The sequence below is a fragment of the Ovis aries genome, chromosome 1 (genome assembly GCF_016772045.2).
Source record: "Ovis aries strain OAR_USU_Benz2616 breed Rambouillet chromosome 1, ARS-UI_Ramb_v3.0, whole genome shotgun sequence".
NCBI classification, from domain to species: Eukaryota; Metazoa; Chordata; class Mammalia; order Artiodactyla; family Bovidae; genus Ovis; species Ovis aries.
Genome location: NC_056054.1, coordinates 216,471,358 through 216,489,764, shown reverse-complemented (window position 1 = coordinate 216,489,764; position 18,407 = coordinate 216,471,358). Strand labels below are relative to the sequence as shown.

At 40.3% G+C, this 18,407-nt stretch overlaps 1 protein-coding gene across 14 annotated transcripts in view; it reads right to left on the bottom strand.

Annotated features, from left to right (window-relative positions):
* Positions 1-18,407, bottom strand: part of PLD1 (phospholipase D1) — a 284,231-nt gene that overhangs the window by 163,457 nt on the left and 102,367 nt on the right. For all 14 annotated transcript variants that reach the window (XR_009595050.1, XR_009595051.1, XM_042234517.2 and 11 more), the window contains 5 exons: positions 13,175-13,320; positions 12,852-12,960; positions 11,684-11,749; positions 7,843-7,901; positions 6,647-6,739 (listed from right to left, as the gene is read on the bottom strand). Coding sequence is in view for 12 of the 14 variants with exons in the window: in XM_042234517.2 (XP_042090451.1) it covers positions 6,647-6,739; positions 7,843-7,901; positions 11,684-11,749; positions 12,852-12,960; positions 13,175-13,320 (473 nt within the window). In the remaining 2 variants the exon portion in view is untranslated. The remainder of the gene's footprint in view (positions 1-6,646; positions 6,740-7,842; positions 7,902-11,683; positions 11,750-12,851; positions 12,961-13,174; positions 13,321-18,407) is intronic.

The window sequence follows — 18,407 nt, the reverse complement described above, 5'->3', positions numbered from 1 at the left end:
CAGGCCCAGAGCAGCAGTGTTGCTGACCAGGAAGGAGCCACAGGCTTTGAAAACCACAGCTGGTGGGTGTGTCAAACTGACAAAGAAAAGTCAAATATACCGGACTTGGGGACTTGCCTAGAAGTCAAGGTCCCCTGAATGGCAGCTCTAGCCAGAGCTCCACACCAGACACAACAGTGAGGGATGAAGTACAGAAGTGTTTAATAGTGACTGCTGGATTTTGAAATCTGAAGGCAAAAGATAGTGGTTTCTGTTTTGACAATGATGAGTTGTTCTCTGTAACAGTTATTAGATATAAGGTGAATTGATGCCAGGCCTTTGTTTAAAGCTTTTCTTAACTATGCCATTCATTAACCTTTTCTTGTTTCTCCTCTTTGTCTCTTTTGTCAATAGATTTTTTTTTTTTCTTTAACAGGAGGATATGCATCAAGAAAGGAATTCGTCAAGCAGCCTTCTGGGAGTCAGCACCTGCTGCTCAGGGATTAAGTGTCTGCTTGAAGTCAGCCTCCCTGGGCTCCAGTCTTGGTTCGGTCACTTGCCCTTTTCTGTGACCTGGGGTAATTGAGCCTGAGATCTAAATCCATAAAATAAGGATAAGAGTAATATCCAGCTCATAAGTATTTTTGAGGATTCACTGAGATGACTTAAGGATGTTGCTTAGCACAATGCCTGGAACCAATAAATGTGAGCTTTTATGAATTCTCTTGTTCTATACCAGGTGAGATTATGGTCTGTTCTAACAAGATGTGACCTGTTCTACTATAAACTGTGTTATGAAAATGCAGATAAAGCCACCTAAGTCACACGTCACCTTCTCAGCCTCATCTCCTACTCTTCCTTCCCACCACGTTGGTCTCACTGGTCCTGAGACTTGCTAACCTTGTTCTCTGGGCTCCTACACTTGCTCTTCCTCACTTAGAAATTATTTCTTCCAGATCCTCCCATGAGCAGTCCCTTCCTGTCAATCAATCTTTTGCTTAAATATTTCTCCACTGGAAGGTTTTCCTGGGCTCCCATCCCACCCGCCTCGGCATCCTGTTTAGCTTCTTCATAGCACTTATCACTGTCTGGAACTATTTATTTGTCTGCTTGTTTCTTGTATTTCCTTTACTAGAAAGTGAGATCCCTGAGAACAGGGAATGTGTGTCCTGTCCACTGGTATCTCCCCAGGGCCCAGACAAGTTCTTCAGGCAAAGCAACACTCTTGCCTGAATAGCAGCTGCACAAATAGATCCTGGAGCATAAATAAAATCATTCAGAAATGGTCACGGTCTAAAAATTGTAATTCTTGGTATAGTTCACAGTTTAGTAAATGCTAAGTTTATTTCTTATAAATTATCTCTTAAGATATTATTTGAGATAAGAAACATCATTGAGCCCATCAATAGGATGTGCTGTTTAAGCAGATGTTTTAAATTGAGGGGAGAAATGCTTGCTGTGTTTGCCAGCAGAACAGAAGAAATTTTTTTTTTTCTCTTCTTCATACTTGTGCCTGCGACTTGGTTGAAAGTTTGATGGCCTTGTTTGCCTATGTCAGTTTGTCAATACAGAATATACAAAATGATCAGAATCTTTTTTTTTTTAATGGATACAAAAATTTTAAAAAGAGATATGACCAAGTGTTGCCCTTAAAAGTAACTCTCATTTAGACACCAATAGTCTTCTAGTGTGGAGAAGGCAATGGCAACCCACTCCAATACTCTTGCCTGGAAAATCCTATGGGCAGAGTGGCCTGGTAGGCTGCAGTCCATGGGGTCATTAAGAGTTGGACACGACTGAGCGACTTCACTTTCACTTTTCACTTTCATGCATTGGAGAAGGAAATGGCAACCCACTCCAGTGTTCTTGCCTGGAGAATCCCAGGGACGAGGGAGCCTGCTGGGCTGCCGTCTGTGGGGTTGCACAGAGTCGGACATGACTGAAGTGACTTAGCAGCAGCAGCAGTCTTCTAGTGTGGGAAATTTTCCAAACAAAATTTGTCAGCTACATCTTATCATTTTTGTTTGGTACTGACATTTTAGGAGAAGGCAATGGCACCCCTCTCCAGTACTCTTGCCTGGAAAGTCCCATGGATGGAGGAGCCTGGTAGGCTACAGTCCATGGGGTCGCTAAGAGTCGGACACGACTGAGCAACTTCACTTTCACTTTTCACTTTCATGCATTGGAGAAGGAAATGGCAACCCACTCCAGTATTCTTGCCTGGAGAATCCCAGGGACGGGGGAGCCTGACGGGCTGCCATCTATGGGGTCGCACAGAGTCGGACATGAAGCAACTTAGCAGTAGCAACTGACATTTTATACCCTATGAATGTAACTCAGGGAATACTTATTAATATGGAACCAAGGCTTCAAGTTTCAGGGAAAAATTTATACAAATTAAAATGAAAAGACATTTTATTCTAGGGAAGATCATATCTTTTTAGATTGTTCTGGATGAAGTCTGATATGCGTGTTCAGTCACTTCAGTTGTGTCCCACTCTTTGCAACACCATGGACTGTAGCCCACCAGGGCTACATGGGATTCTCCAGGCAATAATACCGGAGTGGGTTGTCATGCCCTCCTCCAGGGGGCCTTCCTGACCCAGGGATTGAACTCACATCTCCTGTGTCTCCTGTATTGTAGACAGATTCTTTACCCACTGAGCCACCAGGGAAGACTGAAATCTGATATATCAGACTTTAAAAAGTGGGGGAGGTATATTTCCTTTATATAATGAAGCCTCCCCCTTCTATCTTTTCGGGCTGCCCCTTCTCACAGAAGTTACAACTCAAAGGTCAGTTCCTTGACTTCTGTAGCTAAAGCCTCCGTCTGAAGTCCTCGTGTCCCTGACTGTCCCATCACCTTCTTTTTCTTTCAAAGCTCTGATCAACACTTGCACTAACGCCATTCACCCTGCTTGTCGGCTTCTGCACTGTCTGTGATCTCCTCCAATAGTGCTCTGTGAGGGCAGGGACATGGCCTTGTTCACCGCTGTTCTTACTGTGGCTAGAACACAGCCTGGCAAACATTAGGCACTCAATAAATGACAGAATGGACCAGATCCAGGCTTCCATTTCTTGAGTAGATGTCTTAGGTTGGGTTGCTCTAGAAGTCAACTCTGAGGCAAGGATGGCAATGAAAAAAGTTTGTAAAGGTACTTATTACGGAGCTTAGTAGGAAGCAGAGGAAGGGAAGGACAGGAAGTAAGAGCAGGAAGGGAGCCATCAAGGATGTGTTTTCATGCACTGGACTGCGGGCAGCTGTGCTGCAAATCTTCCAGGGAACCTCGCAAGACAGTGCAGAGTTTGCTGGAGAATCACCCTACCTGAGGGGTGAGGGGGCTGGACTCCCGCCAGCTCTTGGCTTAAGGTTGTTCCTAGGGCCTGCAAATGCCTCCAGCCTACTCTGCTCAGGCAGCCCAGAGCAAGTCTTCAGTCAAAGACTCACCAGTGCTTGCAGCCCAAAAGCCATACTCAACACTTAGTAGCAACCTTAGGCAAAGCTGATGACCGGGGAGTAGGCAAGAGGAATCTGTGCCAGGGCCTCAGTGGTTTGGAGGTCCTGCCTCCCCGAGAGGCATGGTGTGGATCAGGAAGCAAGGGCAGGAAGTCAAAGTGTTGGTTGCTTAGTCGTATCAAACTCTCTGCGACCCCATGGGCTGGAGCCCGCCAGGCTCCTCTGTCTGTGGAATTCTCCAGGCAAGAATACTGGAGTAGGCTGCCATTTCCTTTTCCAGGGGGTCTTCCTGACCCAGGGATAGAACTCAGGTCTCGTGCACTGCAGGCAGATTCTTTACCAGGGAAGTTCATAACGGCAGGAGCAGGCTGGCTCATGCTCTGCTCCCCTCCTGGCTTGGCACGCACCGTTCCCCAGGGTTCTGTACCACTGCAGGTAGGAGAGGGTGGGAAGCTACTTCAAGTGGGAGTCTCTGAACTTCCTGTGATGTTACTTATACCCCAAGTTTCTGGGGATATTTAAATACATTACAGAAGTTTATTTGAAAACAAATATTGTCTAGTCTACTAGCCCCCTGTTTACTGTAGTTAAAAAATCTTTTGTTTTTTGTTATATAGAAATCCTCAGCTTCCTCTAGCTTAATCTCTTGATCTTTCCCTTGTAATTTCTTCTATTCTTTAAAAACTCAGAAAATAAGAAACCAATCTAATGGTATTTTTGCTAGGCAATGTATCTGAAATACATGTTTTAAGATCCTAGTTTTAAGCTTATTTATCTTCAACTCACACATAATTTCCTCTTTACACATGAGTTCATATTTTTATTCAAGGTTAGAAAAATAACAAACATCTCTTAATAGTTTTTAAAATTCCAGTAAATTATTATTGGAACAAATAGCTGTTGTCTATTATGTTAAAAACGTTGTCATAGATTCTTTGAGGAACAAATAAGAATGAGATAAGAATACTCCTCTCTAAGGAGTCTTTAATTAGACAGGACATAGGACATGAATTAAAGTTTTCTGTCTATATCACACTTATCACAATATACATCCTCACAAATATAACTCTAAAATTACCCCTGAACACTACCTTTTTTTTTGGTTTATTTTTTTATGTATAGTTTAGTGGGTCTTAGTGTATTTTAGTTTACTATATTTGTAAATTTGCATGCTGTCACCATTAATATATAATTCCAGAATATTTTCATCACCCCAAAAGAATTCTACATCCAAATGCAAACTAGCACAGCCACTATGGAGAACAGTGTGGAGATTCCTTAAAAAACTGGAAATAAAACTGACATACAACCCAGCAATCCCACTGCTGGGCATACACACCAAGGAAACCATAACTGAAAGAGACACATGAACACCAGTGTTCATTGCAGCACTGTTTACAATAGCCAGGACACGGAAGCAACCTAGATGTCCATCAGCAAATGAATGGATAAGAAAGCTGTGGTACATATACACAATGGGATATTACTCAGCCATTAAAAAGAATGCATTTGAATCAGTTCTAATGAGATGGATGAAACTGGAGCCGATTATACAGAGTGAAGTAAGTCAGAAAGAAAAACACCAATACAGTATAATAATGCATACATATGGAATTTAGAAAGATGGTAATGATGACCCTATATGTGAGACAGCAAAAGAGACACAGAGGTAAAGAACAGACCTTTGGACTCTGTGAGAGAAGATGAGGGTGGGATGATTTGAGAGAATAGCGTTGAAACATGTATATTATCATATGTGAAACAGATCGCCAGTCCAGGTTCGATGCATGAGACAGGGTGCTCAGGGCCAGTGCACTGGGATGACCCTGAGGGATGGGATGGGGAGGGAGATGGGAGGGGGTTTCGGGATGGGGGACACATGTACACCCATGGCTGATTCACATTTAGTTCAGTTCAGTTCAGTTCAGTCGCTCAGTCGTGTCCGACTCTTTGCGACCCCATGAATTGCAGCACGCCAGGCCTCCCTGTCCATCACCAACTCCTGGAGTTCACTCAGACTCATGTCCATCGAGTCAGTGATGCCATCCAGCCACATTAATGTATGGCAAAAACCACTACAATATTGTAACGTAATTAGCCTCCAATTAAAACAAATAAATTAATTAAAAAAAAAGAATTCCACACCCAGTAATAGTAACTCCCCATTCCCCTTGTGCCACAGCCCTTGGAAACCATGAATATACTCTGTCTCTACAGATTTACTGATTCTAAACCTTTCATGTGAATGGAATCATATAATACGTGACCTTCTGTAGCTGTTTCTTTTTCACTTAGTGTAATGTTTCCAAGTTAATTCATATTACAACATTTATCAGTCTTTCATTTCTTTTTTTCATTAAAATTAAAAAATATTCAAATATAATAAAAAAAAACCATATAATTCACCCCTTGAAAATGTACAATTTAGTGGTTTTAATATATTCACAAATTTGTGCAACACCATGGTCATCTAATTCCAGATATTTTCCAGAAAAGAAATCCCACGTCCTTTAGTATTCTTCATTCCTTTTTATGACCAAATAATATTCCATCACAGGGCTATACCATATTTTGGTTAACCACTCATCAGGGGATGGACATTTGGGCTTTTTACACTTTTTGGCTACTCTGAATAATGCTGCTATGAACATTCATGAATAAGTTTTAATGGAGATATATTTGTTCAGTTCTGTTTGGAAATGTCTGGGGTATATGGTAACTGTATGTTTAACATTTTGAGGAACTGCCACCCTGTTTTCCAAACTGGCTGTATCATTTTACATGATGCACCAGCAACGTATGAGGGTTCTGATTTCTCTACAGCCTTGACAACACTTGCTATTGTCCAATTTGCTTATCACAGCCATCCTGGTGGCTGTAAAGTTGTAGATCACTGCAGTTTTATCTTCCCCTAATGACTAGTGATGTTAAGCATGATGGATTGTGCTAATTTGCCACTGTCTATGTTCCCTGGCTGACCAATTTTTGAATCCTATGGCCCATTGGGTTTTTATGTATGTAATTGGCATACTCTGCCTACAAGTGCAATTTTGAATAGAGTGTTTAAATAGAGCTGAAACCTGGAACTTAAAAATAATTTAAAATTTGCTCTGCCATGACTTTCAAAGATTTATAATTGAAAGCTAGAATATGAAAACTCCCCCAATACTCAATTTATTAAGACAAACACACAAAACTCTCAAGTCTCACCTTTTTGCCCACCGATAGCAGGCTCTTCCCTGGCCACAGCAATTCAGGCCTGGTATTCTGTGCCCTCCAGATCTTTTCATTATCATACCTTCTCTGAAAGAGACATTAAGTTAACCCATCATCTTTAAACTTCCAGCTCACACTTAGCTGATATAGCCTTATAATTGCGAACTAAATAAACTGTTCTGTTCTCCCATGCCCTACCTCTCTACTTTTTCTGCTTTTACTGTCAAATAGGTCAATGCTATGTTTACTAGGCTCAGAACTCCAAAGTCAATCTTTAAAAGCACCCTGGAGGATGTAAGCCTGTTGGCACTGGGGACAGCATACCGCGCACACACAGCAGGACCTTAAGCATCCCAGCTTCCGGCTCTAAATGCTGAGCATTCTCCCAGCCACCATGACAGCCTGAAAAAGACCCCACATGTTGCCAAATGCTGGCACAGGGAAGGTTCATCTGCTATGGAGATCATTGAGAATGCTCACCCTCAGATTCCAGGGTATTTCTGCATCCCTTCACCTACAATTCTAGGACCAATCCATGTCAAAGAAGTAAAGCAAAGCCATTACTTTGGCAGGAGAAATATCCTAACTCTGAAAGATGTGAAAAGAAAACACAATAATGGCCAACCAACCAACCAAACAAACAAAAAATTAAAAGAACTACCAACAATGTTCTTGACTAGAAAAGTTAAACTCTTTGTAATATCAAGCTGTCATATCATGAAGGATGTGCTCCGTCGCTCAGTTGTGGCCAATTCTTTGTTACCCCATGGACTGTAGCCCATCAGAAGATAAGCATTAAGTAAATTTCAATCTTGTTACATAACATACATTTTATACAGTATTACTTTTAGTCAATAAAATAAATAGTAAATAGGTAACTTTTATATGTGATAAAAAGGGATCTTATATATTTGATTTTCAATGCACTCTTGCACACATCATATTTGTTATCTCTGTTAAACACCCACTACTGTGGGGTAAGAGGAGAAGGAGTGCGGAGCAGTTGGCACCTTTGTTTAATGTAGCAAGATATTCTGTTTTGTATAAATAGGTCCCGCAGTTACTCTGACTCTGTTGGGAAGGAAACAGTGAAGCCAAGGGAGCTCCATCACCTTGGTACACCAATAAATCAAAGGCTACAATGCTCATCAACTTTTCATACTTCTTAGAGATCCAATACTGAAACTTACATGCCCTTTGGTCCCAAATCATGGATGAAAGACAGCTGGCTTATATCAAGAAATTCTGTCTGAAAAGAGGCCCAAAATCCATATGTTAGAAAGCAAAAAATGAAGAGGAAAAAATTCAGGCATTCAAAAACTATTATGTACCTCCATGTATAAGCACATCTGGGGTACTCTACAGATTACACAGATCACAATGGCACTGCCCTGAAAAAGTATTTTTTAGAAGGATATACACAATTAAAACACAATCAAGATAGTGATGTGTGCTCTAAGATGTAGAGACAAAATGCTCAAGAAGGTCATGGTGAGACCTGCCAACAATAGTAGACCATGTCAATAACAGCCTTAATAGAAAACCAAAGACCAAAAGATACACTCCTGGCATTAGGAGGCAGAGGAGAGACCAGACACAGAAAACAGTCCACATCAATCAAGTTCTGTGGGAAGAACCGTGACAGTTACACGTGAAAGTAGTTATTAATAGAGGTACAGGAAGAGGATGACCGCTTCCTAGCTAATGGGACCTCGCAGAGGAAATGGCGTTTGATCTGGGCTTATAAATGGGATTAATAAAATGAACTATAACAATTTTCCTTTGAAGTTTTGTTTATGTGATTGTGACTGCCTAATATTAACCTTGTAAGAAAAAATTACACATCTCTCAAAGCTGTCAGTACTGTGAGGTCCAATTGATTTTCTTTCTTAGGGTGATTGGAAGACGTCTTTAAAATTCAAAGGATTTAAATATCTTTAAAAACCTCAGATCAAACATATTCTCACATAGCACTTTTTATGAGGATTTTGAAAGTCAAGGTCTTTATATTTTATTTCTTACATCAAACATGGTGATTCGGTATCATACATTTTAAAATTCTGATCTGTGGGAATGTATTCTAATTGGAAAATATAGAAATACATAGGTTATTAGAAATGATATTACAGACTTTAAGCCATAGAATCTGAAATGTCTTGAAATCCTAAGCCAGAATTTCTCATTTTATCACTAGGGAGCAGAGAGAAAAATACTAATCCTAGTTTATACTGGAAGAAACTTCTCCAGAGGTGTAACTAATTTATGCAAAGTCAGAGACTAGCTGAACAGAAGAATAGGAAATGAAAAGCAAAAATCAGGGAAACTATTCATCTAATACTTGGATATTTTCTTATGCACATATAGCTATTATCAAATCATTGACAACAGGAAAATTATTTGAAATAATTCAGAAACCATAACTTCAGAATATCATACAAAATTTGCTAAATGTAGAGAATTTCATCTAAATAAAAAAAACACACATTAGCAATGTGGAAAATTTAAAGCTGTGTATTAAGAAAAAATTCAAATTTATCCTAATGTTTTACTAAAGAGAAATTTGAATAAAGAACTAGTACTATTATAGAAAAAAAATCCTTGGCAATAAATATTCTAATATAGATTTAAGGGATTGAAAACAAATGTGACCAAGTCAATTTAGAAACAAACCTAAATAATACAATTTGAAATTTAACAAACATTGTATTGCCCAAATATCTCAATGCATCTTCAGTGGTAAAAATCCTATTCTCGACTTGAGCAGGTAAATCTCAGGAATAAGAATTTAATGATTAATTTAGTCTGACAATATTCCATTGGGCTATTGATCTCTAAATAATGTACTAATCAATATCCTTTGTCTTTCCGAAAGAACTTTTTAAATTTAAATGCTAGGAAAATAGGGGACCAAAGGGTTCCCATGCCAAAGGACGAGTAACAAACCCAGGAGAAAATAATTTCTCAAAATTTCTGGGGCTAGTCTTATGCTTGTAAAAACATAAATTAATTATATATGATTATATTAAAATGATTTTAATATTTCTATCTGCTTTTTGCAGACAGAAATTTGAATATGTCTCACAGTTATCGAAAGAGACACACGGATGCCAATCTATTTTCACAAGTATCAGGCAGAGCCCTGCAAGCTAGTCTCCAAGTCAGATTATCATTAGTGTGAGAGGAAAATAATGTTCAGACAGATAAAATTGTATCCTACGCTTGAAGCCTTTTGGAGAATACCGCTACTGGGGAGAATAATCTAAGTAGCCATTAAAAATGAGGGAGTTCCTTGGCAGGCCAGTGTTTAGGACTTGGTGCTTTCACTGCTGGGGCCCTGGATTCAGTTCCAGGGGGAATTCTAGGGGAACTAAGGTCCTGCAAGCCATGAGGCATGGCCAAAAAACAAAATTGAATAAATATATGCTACTTCTCATTTTTTTTTAATCAGTTGTAACTAGTTTTCCCTTTCCAACGGAAATGTTTAGAAGACACTGGAGTATCTAAATACAACATGGCTCAACTTTTAAAAGATTTTTATGATTGGAAAGGAAGTTAATATGAACATTTGAATAAAAGTAAACATTTTAAAATCAACATTAGACTCCCATTTTTAGTAATAATAGAAGCAACATCCTTATTCATTATGTTCTTTCAAAGAAGCATATTCCTGAGTTCTAGAAGGGAAGAAATATTTCCCATTAGCCTTCTCCTGAGAGTCTGGTTGAACCCAAATTGCTGGCTTCCCTGGGAAAACTCTTCTTCAGGACTCTGAAACCACAGAAGCTCCTTTAAGACCATCAAATGTCACAGTGCAAGCTGCTGCAGAAGGTTTTCCAGTCCCAGGTCATTTGTGTGTAAAGGGGACCAGCTGGGTGCATGCCCTGCCCGTCTCCAAATAACAGAGGCAGGCATCTATAGGGCAGCAAGAAAACTCCAGAGAATCAAGGCACTCTTGCTTCCTTTCCTAAATACAGAGGGCTTCGCTCTTTCTGTTCACCTGTTCATGCTATTCTCTAGAAGGCCGGATCATAACTGCACCTACTCTGAAATTCTGCATATACCCCATATACACATGGTCACGCTCCACAGCAGTACAGTTTATACATACACAGGTGCAAACTCTAACAATCCGGTGCCCTCTCAATGATCTGCACCTTTGGATAACTGAAGCTAACCCTTTAAATATCTAACCCCACCTTCAAGGGCCTCTGAAGGCAGAGCTCTTGTTTTCTGATACCTTCTGTAAAGCCCACTTCAGTCCTGCTTGCCAGTTAAGTGCCTCCCAAACATAACCTCTGCAGTTGCTTCTAAGCCCCACCACTTCTCTTTTCTCAGAATTCTCAAGAGATTTTCCTCTCCTTAGCGTTTCCCATGCTTCTCACTTTCACATGAAAAGACAGGCCTGCTATGGGCATCACAGGCCAGTCAGATGGTAATTACAGCACAATCTTTGGGTATTCAACTCTGTTCAGCTGTCTTCATCACTTACTACTCGATGGTTTTTTTCTTCAGTGTTAGAAATGCATTTTGGCATTTTCTCCTCTGAAAGCCTGAGGAATGAAGGAGGTTGATTTCTAGATAATCTTTAGTAGTATTTCAAGTTCATTTAAATTTATTGTTATATTAATTATCATAGTTGATATTTTAAAAATAGCATCACCCTAAACTGGATCCTTGCTGTCAAATCAATTTTGTTTTCCTATTTTTTAATTTTACGTTTTTATTGAAGTATAGTTGATTTACAATGTCATGCCAATCTCTCTGTACAAGCAAAGTGATTTAGTGGTACACATATAGACATTCTTTTTTAAAATATTCTTTTCCATTATGGTTTATCATAGAAGACTGACTATAGGTCTCTGTGCTATACAATAAAATCAATTTTGTATTCATTTTATTTAGTTTAGTTTAACTCAAAGAATAATGCAGAAGTGGACAAGCACTTGTGTTAATAAAATGATCTAAAATGTAGCTGACACTTTACAATTTTACAAAATTACTTCAGAATTTAAATCACTGAAAAGTACTTACTGTTGCATGATAGTTTCTATACATGGGCATTTTTAGTAACTTTGTCAAGTAATCTTCCAGCTGTTTCTGTAATACATATATTTCAGATTAAAGATACCATCAGACTTAAAGGAAAATGTAAGCAGTTAATGACAATGGCATGATCCTTCCATCTTCAGTAAGTCATTCAATTATTCATTAATGTTATCACTGGACAGGGAACATTGAACACGTCTCTTACAAAACATAAAAGTTCCAGATTACAAAAAACACCTGACATTAAAAAAAATAACTTATTTATTTTTGGCTGCGCCGGGCCTTTGTTGCTGCCTGGGGTTTCCTCTAGCTGTGGCAAGCAGGGGCTGTTTTCTAGTTCGGTGCACAGGCTTCGCATCACAGTGGCTTTGTCTTGTTGCAGAGCACAGACTCCAGGGCACGTGGGCTTCGGCAGTTGTGGCCCCCAAGCTCCAGAGCACAGGCTCAGTAGTTGTGGCACATGGGCTTAGCTGCTTGAGGCACGTGAGATCTTCCCAGCTCAGGGACTGAACCCATGTTTCCTGCATTAGCAGGAATATTCTTTATGACTGAGCCACCAGGGAAGCCCCCAACACTGACATTTAATTGTTAATTAAATTTAAAAACGAATTAATCTTCTGCCCTAGGCAGCACCATATCACTGAAGCCGAGTGGGCAGAAGTGTCCCCTGTCCTGAGGTGTCTGTCCTGCTGTATGTGTCTGTACTCTGTCCTACTCTTCTCAGACCCTCCCTGCTCCATCTATGGTCTGGGAATGAGAGTTTACATATATTTAGGATAAGCCACCATAGATTCTGAAGCAAATATATGGAAATAGATGATTTTAAAAGAGTAGAGCTCAAAGCCCTCAACTATGAGCTCAGTCTTGACTCACAATGAACCCCCAAAGTTTCCTGCAGGGAGTGCAGCTTCCTCATAAAATCACTCCTGATGGAGAACCCTCTTCCTCCTTGGGGAAATGCAACCTCCCCAGGGCCAGAGTGGCTTGGGGAAGAAGCCTTCCCTAATTAGTTCCCGAGAGGTAAACCAGCCTAGGTGATGGATCAGTGGATAAGGGAAATTGCATCGAGGCCCACCTCAACCTTCAGTCAATGCCACCTTTCTACAGTGCACCAGAAGTTTGTTCAGAACAACAGAAGGGTGAAAGCACTTACCCTTCTACTAAAGAACTGTTCTTCTTGTCGGATCATGTTTTCAGATGTGCGGGGCAAAGCTGGCATCTCTCGAGGCTCTTCTTTGACATTCTGTCTTCTAAACGTGTGTCTAAAATGCACACACACACACAATGTAAATATTTATTATTATTTGAACCATGACTCTCATAGTATTTTTCATGAGATGGTTTATTTTTAGAAGAGTCTATTTAATAAAAAGAAATATCTAGCAACAATGGACTAGTTAACCAATAATATGAACCAAAATATTCTTTCTATCCAACCCATATACTGGGATAATTTTATAATCAATTCTGGGTTACCTTCTGGTGGGAATGGGGATTCGGATAAAGGCTTTGTACTTGAGTAGTTCTCTGTGAAATTCTTGAAAGTGCTTGAACTTCCTCTTCACTTGCCATTTAAATTCCCCATGTGTTAATTCAATAGTGTAAAGATTGATGCTTGGTACCTATAGTGATAAATAAAAATGGTTGATATTTTAGATAACAACATCTCTCTGTGTATAATAGCTAATTAAAAAGTAACATGGAAGTATCTTTAAATCCAGCTTACTTATTTTGTGTAAGTAAGGAAGCAAAATGTTTTTTAAAAATGACTGATTACAGAAGTAATATTCTCTTAAATATTCATCTTATGATATATGCAAGACAAACTGACTTATATCAAATCAAACCTCCACAAGTCTTATTTTTCTAAATACAAAGACACACAGACATACCTCTGAAACAAGAAGCCAGGTAAAAGAGACAATGAGTGAAAGCCCTAATTAGCCATCAAGAGATTGTCCAAGCAGTGAACAGACAACGCAGGGGGTGAGAGGGAAGCTGAAGGAAATGAGTTCCATTGTGGAGCACAATCTTAGTGCAGTTTTGCTCCTCACAAATGACACTAATGCCCTCTCCTTCTGAAATGCCTTGAGAGGTCCATCCTGGTCTACAATAGCTCTCTGTCCCTTAGTTACACCAGTGACTAGGAAGGTATAGGATGATTAGAAGGAAAAGGACAAATGATCTTCCTACACACAAAATATTTCCCCAACTACTTAACTAGGATGAGTTTCCACTTAACATTTAAAAAATATTTCTTCTTAAAATGCAGATATATATATCTTGGCGACTAGTGATTCAATCAGAAGCACTAACAGACCTGAGGGATAAAAGTTTTGATAAAGCAAAAAGTGTCAGAAGATGGAGAGAGATTTATAAAGCACAGGAGATCTTGAAAGTTCCCATGGTGTGTGGGGAGTAAGGGAGGGTAATTGACACTGGACCACCTAGAGGACACTGGCCCCTACTGGGAGATCCAGGCCCCATATGTGTTGACAGGTGTTGGGGCAAGAAACAGTAAAGGTCTCCTCCTTTGCTAGTTTATCCAGGCTTTGGTATCAGTAACCCAATGGGTGACCACGCCTGGTGCCATTCATTACCGATGTTTGGTACATTCTGCAAACTTCTAAAGCGTGACCACTCTGTATAACTGAAGTATAAAGAAATGAGCCTCAGGGGACGTCCCTGGTGGTCCAGTGGTTAAGACTCTGTGCTTCTAATGCATGGGGAGCAAATGTGATCCCTGGCTAGGGAACTAGGATCCCACTGCCCTACTGTGTGGCCAAAAAGTAAACTAATTAAAAAAAAAAAAAGAGCCCAGAATCAACGTAACTTGTGCTCTTAGCTCTAGAATCCAAATATATCACTGGCAAACACTCAAATCTATTTCCTGCTTTGCCTCCAGTTGGGATCCATGACAATGACTACAGCCAGAAGTCAAAAGGACCCAGTTCTGGGGTCTAATATTATATGCTGCCTTTCACCTTGACCAACATTACAGGCATCACACTGCATCGTGTCTCACAAAGAAGGATGCAGGAGAACTCAGAGTGACCAGAAACTCTGCATTTGAGTGAAAAATGCTCAGTTTAAGACAAGTCAAATAAATGAGAACAACTATACAATTTATGCAAGCCACCACATATTCTAGTATTATATTTCCCAATCTAACAAAACTGAATACTTAAAAACATTGCAAATGTCAAGTTCTATCCCTCACACATAAACCAAGAATTTTACACAATTCTTAGCAATTCTAAGACAGTGTGGGGCAATGGCAACTGCCTGTCCCATCCTTTTTGAAGCATCTAAAGGTTTGAAATTGCCTGGTACAGCTTACTAGCTATGAAGCTTTAACCAAGCGTCACTTCAGTCAGATAATATCTCAGCAGAATTATCGGAATGCTTTGGAATTGGAATAGTGTGAGAAGTTGTAATAAAGGGACTGCCCATGAAGGCGTGATAAGAGGAAGGAAATCACAAGGACAGTAACCTGGGACTCAGGAAGGCACACCTCATTCTGAAGGGACAAAGGGTAGGACCAGGTGCTGGAGCAGGAAGGAGACGGCCACTTAAAGAGGCTACCTTGGGTGTGTGTGTGGGGGGGTGCCTAGGTCAAGGGATGCATCCAGCCCAGAGTGAGCCGGGTCTGGGCTCTCCATGGCTGGAGCTTGCTAAAGGACAAGGGCAGGGGAGTCTCGAGAGGCAGAGCAAAGGGAGGGAGGAGGAACAGGAGGGACACGTGGGAGACCTCCTGCTGGGGAGGGTGGGCAGTAGCATCTGTCCTTAGGGGGCTGTCATGAGAGTGAACAGAGAAGTGCCCATGAGCCGGCACACAGAACAGATTCAGTCATAGAAAGGTGTTATTTTTATTCACCTGAATGACATTCAAACTACATGGAGTCAGTTCATATTTCCTAGTAAACTAAACACTAAGTAGGACAAGGAGGATCCTTAGCTTTTCCTACACAGACTAAGATTTAAAACAAAATGTGAAATCAATTAACTCTTGAGAGTCTCTTGGACTTCAAGGAGATCGAACCAGTTAATCCCAAAGGAAGTCAATTCTGCATATTCATTGAAAGGACTGGTGAAGCTGAAACTCCAATACTTTGGCCAACTAATATGAAGAACTGACTCACTGGAAAAGACCCTGATGAGGGAAAGATTGAAGGCAGGAGGAGAGGGGATGACAGCAGATAAGAGGGGTAGATGGCATCACCAATGCAATGGTGATGAATTTGAGCAAGTTCTGGGAGTTGGTGAAGGACAGGGAAGCCTGGTATGCTGCAGTCCATGGGGTCACAAAGAGCTGGACACGACTGAGTGACTGAACTGAACTGAAGTGTGAAATTAATATAATATTGGAAATCAACTATACTTTATAAATTAGGATCTAAAATTAAAATTTTAATATATATATATAAAAAGAATAGAACTAAACTTATTTTACTAATAGAAAAGTATGAGCAAAGAGAAGTCCTGGTTTGGTGGCTTGAATATTTATTTTCATGAATAATGTAGGAGACACGTAGTAATAATAATACACAGTATTATATAGTATATACTTGTATAATACAATATATTATATTCTGGTATTATACAATACCATGTATTATTATTATTATTAAATAGCCATTCCCTTCTCCAAGGGATCTTCCCAACACAGGGATTGAACACAAGTCTCTTGCATATCAGGCTGATGCTTTATCATCTGAGTCACCAGGGAAGTCCATATTATACAATACCATTTATAATTATTACTAAATCCTCATAACAAACCTATAAGATATGTACTATTATACCCATTATTCAGATGAGGACACTCAAACACAGAGATGTTAAATAACTGGCTAGGGGTCACAATACAAAGGCAGGAATTAAACCACATGGTTTGGCTCTGTAATCTGTGCATTTAACCTCCACATGTTCAGTTCAGTTCAGTTCAGTCACTCAGTCATGTCCGACTCTTTGTGACCCCATGAATTGCAGCACGCCAGGCCTCCCTGTCCATCACCAACTCCTGGAGTTCACTCACACTCATGTCCATCGAGTCAGTGATGCCATCCAGCCATCTCATCCTCTGTTGTCCCCTTCTCCTCCTGCCCCCAAGCCCTCCCAGCATCAGAGTCTTTTCCAATGAGTCAACTCTTCCCATGAGGTGGCCAAAGTACTGGAGTTTCAGCTTTAGCATCATTCCTTCCAAAAGAAATCCCAGGGCTGATCTCCTTCAGAATGGACTGGTTGGATCTCCTTGCAGTCGAAGGGACTCTCAAGGGTCTTCTCCAACACCACAGTTCAAAAGCATCAATTCTTCAGCACTCAGCCTTCTTCACAGTCCAACTCTCACATCCATACATGACCACTGGAAAAACCATAGCTTTGACCAGACGGACCTTAGTTGGCAATGTCTCTGCTTTTGAATATGCTATCTAGGTTGGTCATAACTTTCCTTCCAAGGAGTAAGCGTCTTTTAATTTCATGGCTGCAGTCACCATCTGCAGTGATTTTGGAGCCCAAAAAATAAAGTCTGACACTCTTTCCACTGTTTCCCCATCTATTTCCCATGAAGTGATGGAACCAGATGCCATGATCTTTCTTTTCTGAATGTTGAGCTTTAAGTCAACTTTTTCACTCTCCTCTTTCACTTTCATCAAGAGGCTTTTAGTTCCTCTTCACTTTCTGCCATAAGGGTGGTGTCATCTGCACATCTGAGGTTATTGATATTTCTTCCGGCAATCTTGATTCCAGCTTGTGTTTCTTCCAGTCCAGCGTTTCTCATGATGTACTCTGAATATAAGTTAAATAAGCAGGGTGACAATATACAGCCTTGACGTACTCCTTTTCCTATTTGGAACCAGTCTGTTGTTCCATGTCCAGTTCTAACTGTTGCTTCCTGACCTGCATACAGATTTCTCAAGAGGCAGGTTAGGTGGTCTGGTATTCCCATCTCTCTCAGAATTTTCCACAGTTTGTTGTGATCCACATAGTCAAAGGATTTGGCATAGTCAATAAAGCAGAAATAGATGTTTTTCTGGAACTCTCTTGCTTTTTCCATGATCCAGCGGATGTTGGCAATTTGATCCCTGGTTCCTCTGCCTTTTCTAAAACCAGCTTGAACATCAGGAAGTTCACGGTTCACATATTGTTGAAACCTGGCTTGGAGAATTTTAAGCATTACTTTACTAGCGTGTGAGATGAGTGCAATTGTGCGGTAGTCTGAGCATTCTTTGGCATTGCCTCGCTTTGGGATTGGAATGAAAACTGACCTTTTCCAGTCCTGTGGCCACTGCTGAGTTTTCCAAATTTGCTGGCATGTTGAGTGCAGCACTTTCACAGCATCATCTTTCAGGATTTGAAACAGCTCAACTGGAATTCCATCACCTCCACTAACTTTCTTCGTAGTGATGCTTTCTAAGGCCCACTTGACTTCACATTCCAGGATGTCTGGCTCTAGATGAGTGATCACACCATTGTGATTATCTGGCTCATGAAGACCTTTTTTGTACAGTTCTTCTGTGTATTCTTGCCACCTCTTCTTAATATCTTCTGCTTCTGTTAGGCCCATACCATTTCTGTCCTTTATCGAGCCCATCTTTGCATGAAATGTTCCCTTGGTATCTCTAATTTTCTTGAAGAGATCTCTAGTCTTTCCCATTCTGTTCTTTTCCTCTATTTCTTTGCATTGATCACTGAAGAAGGCTTTCTT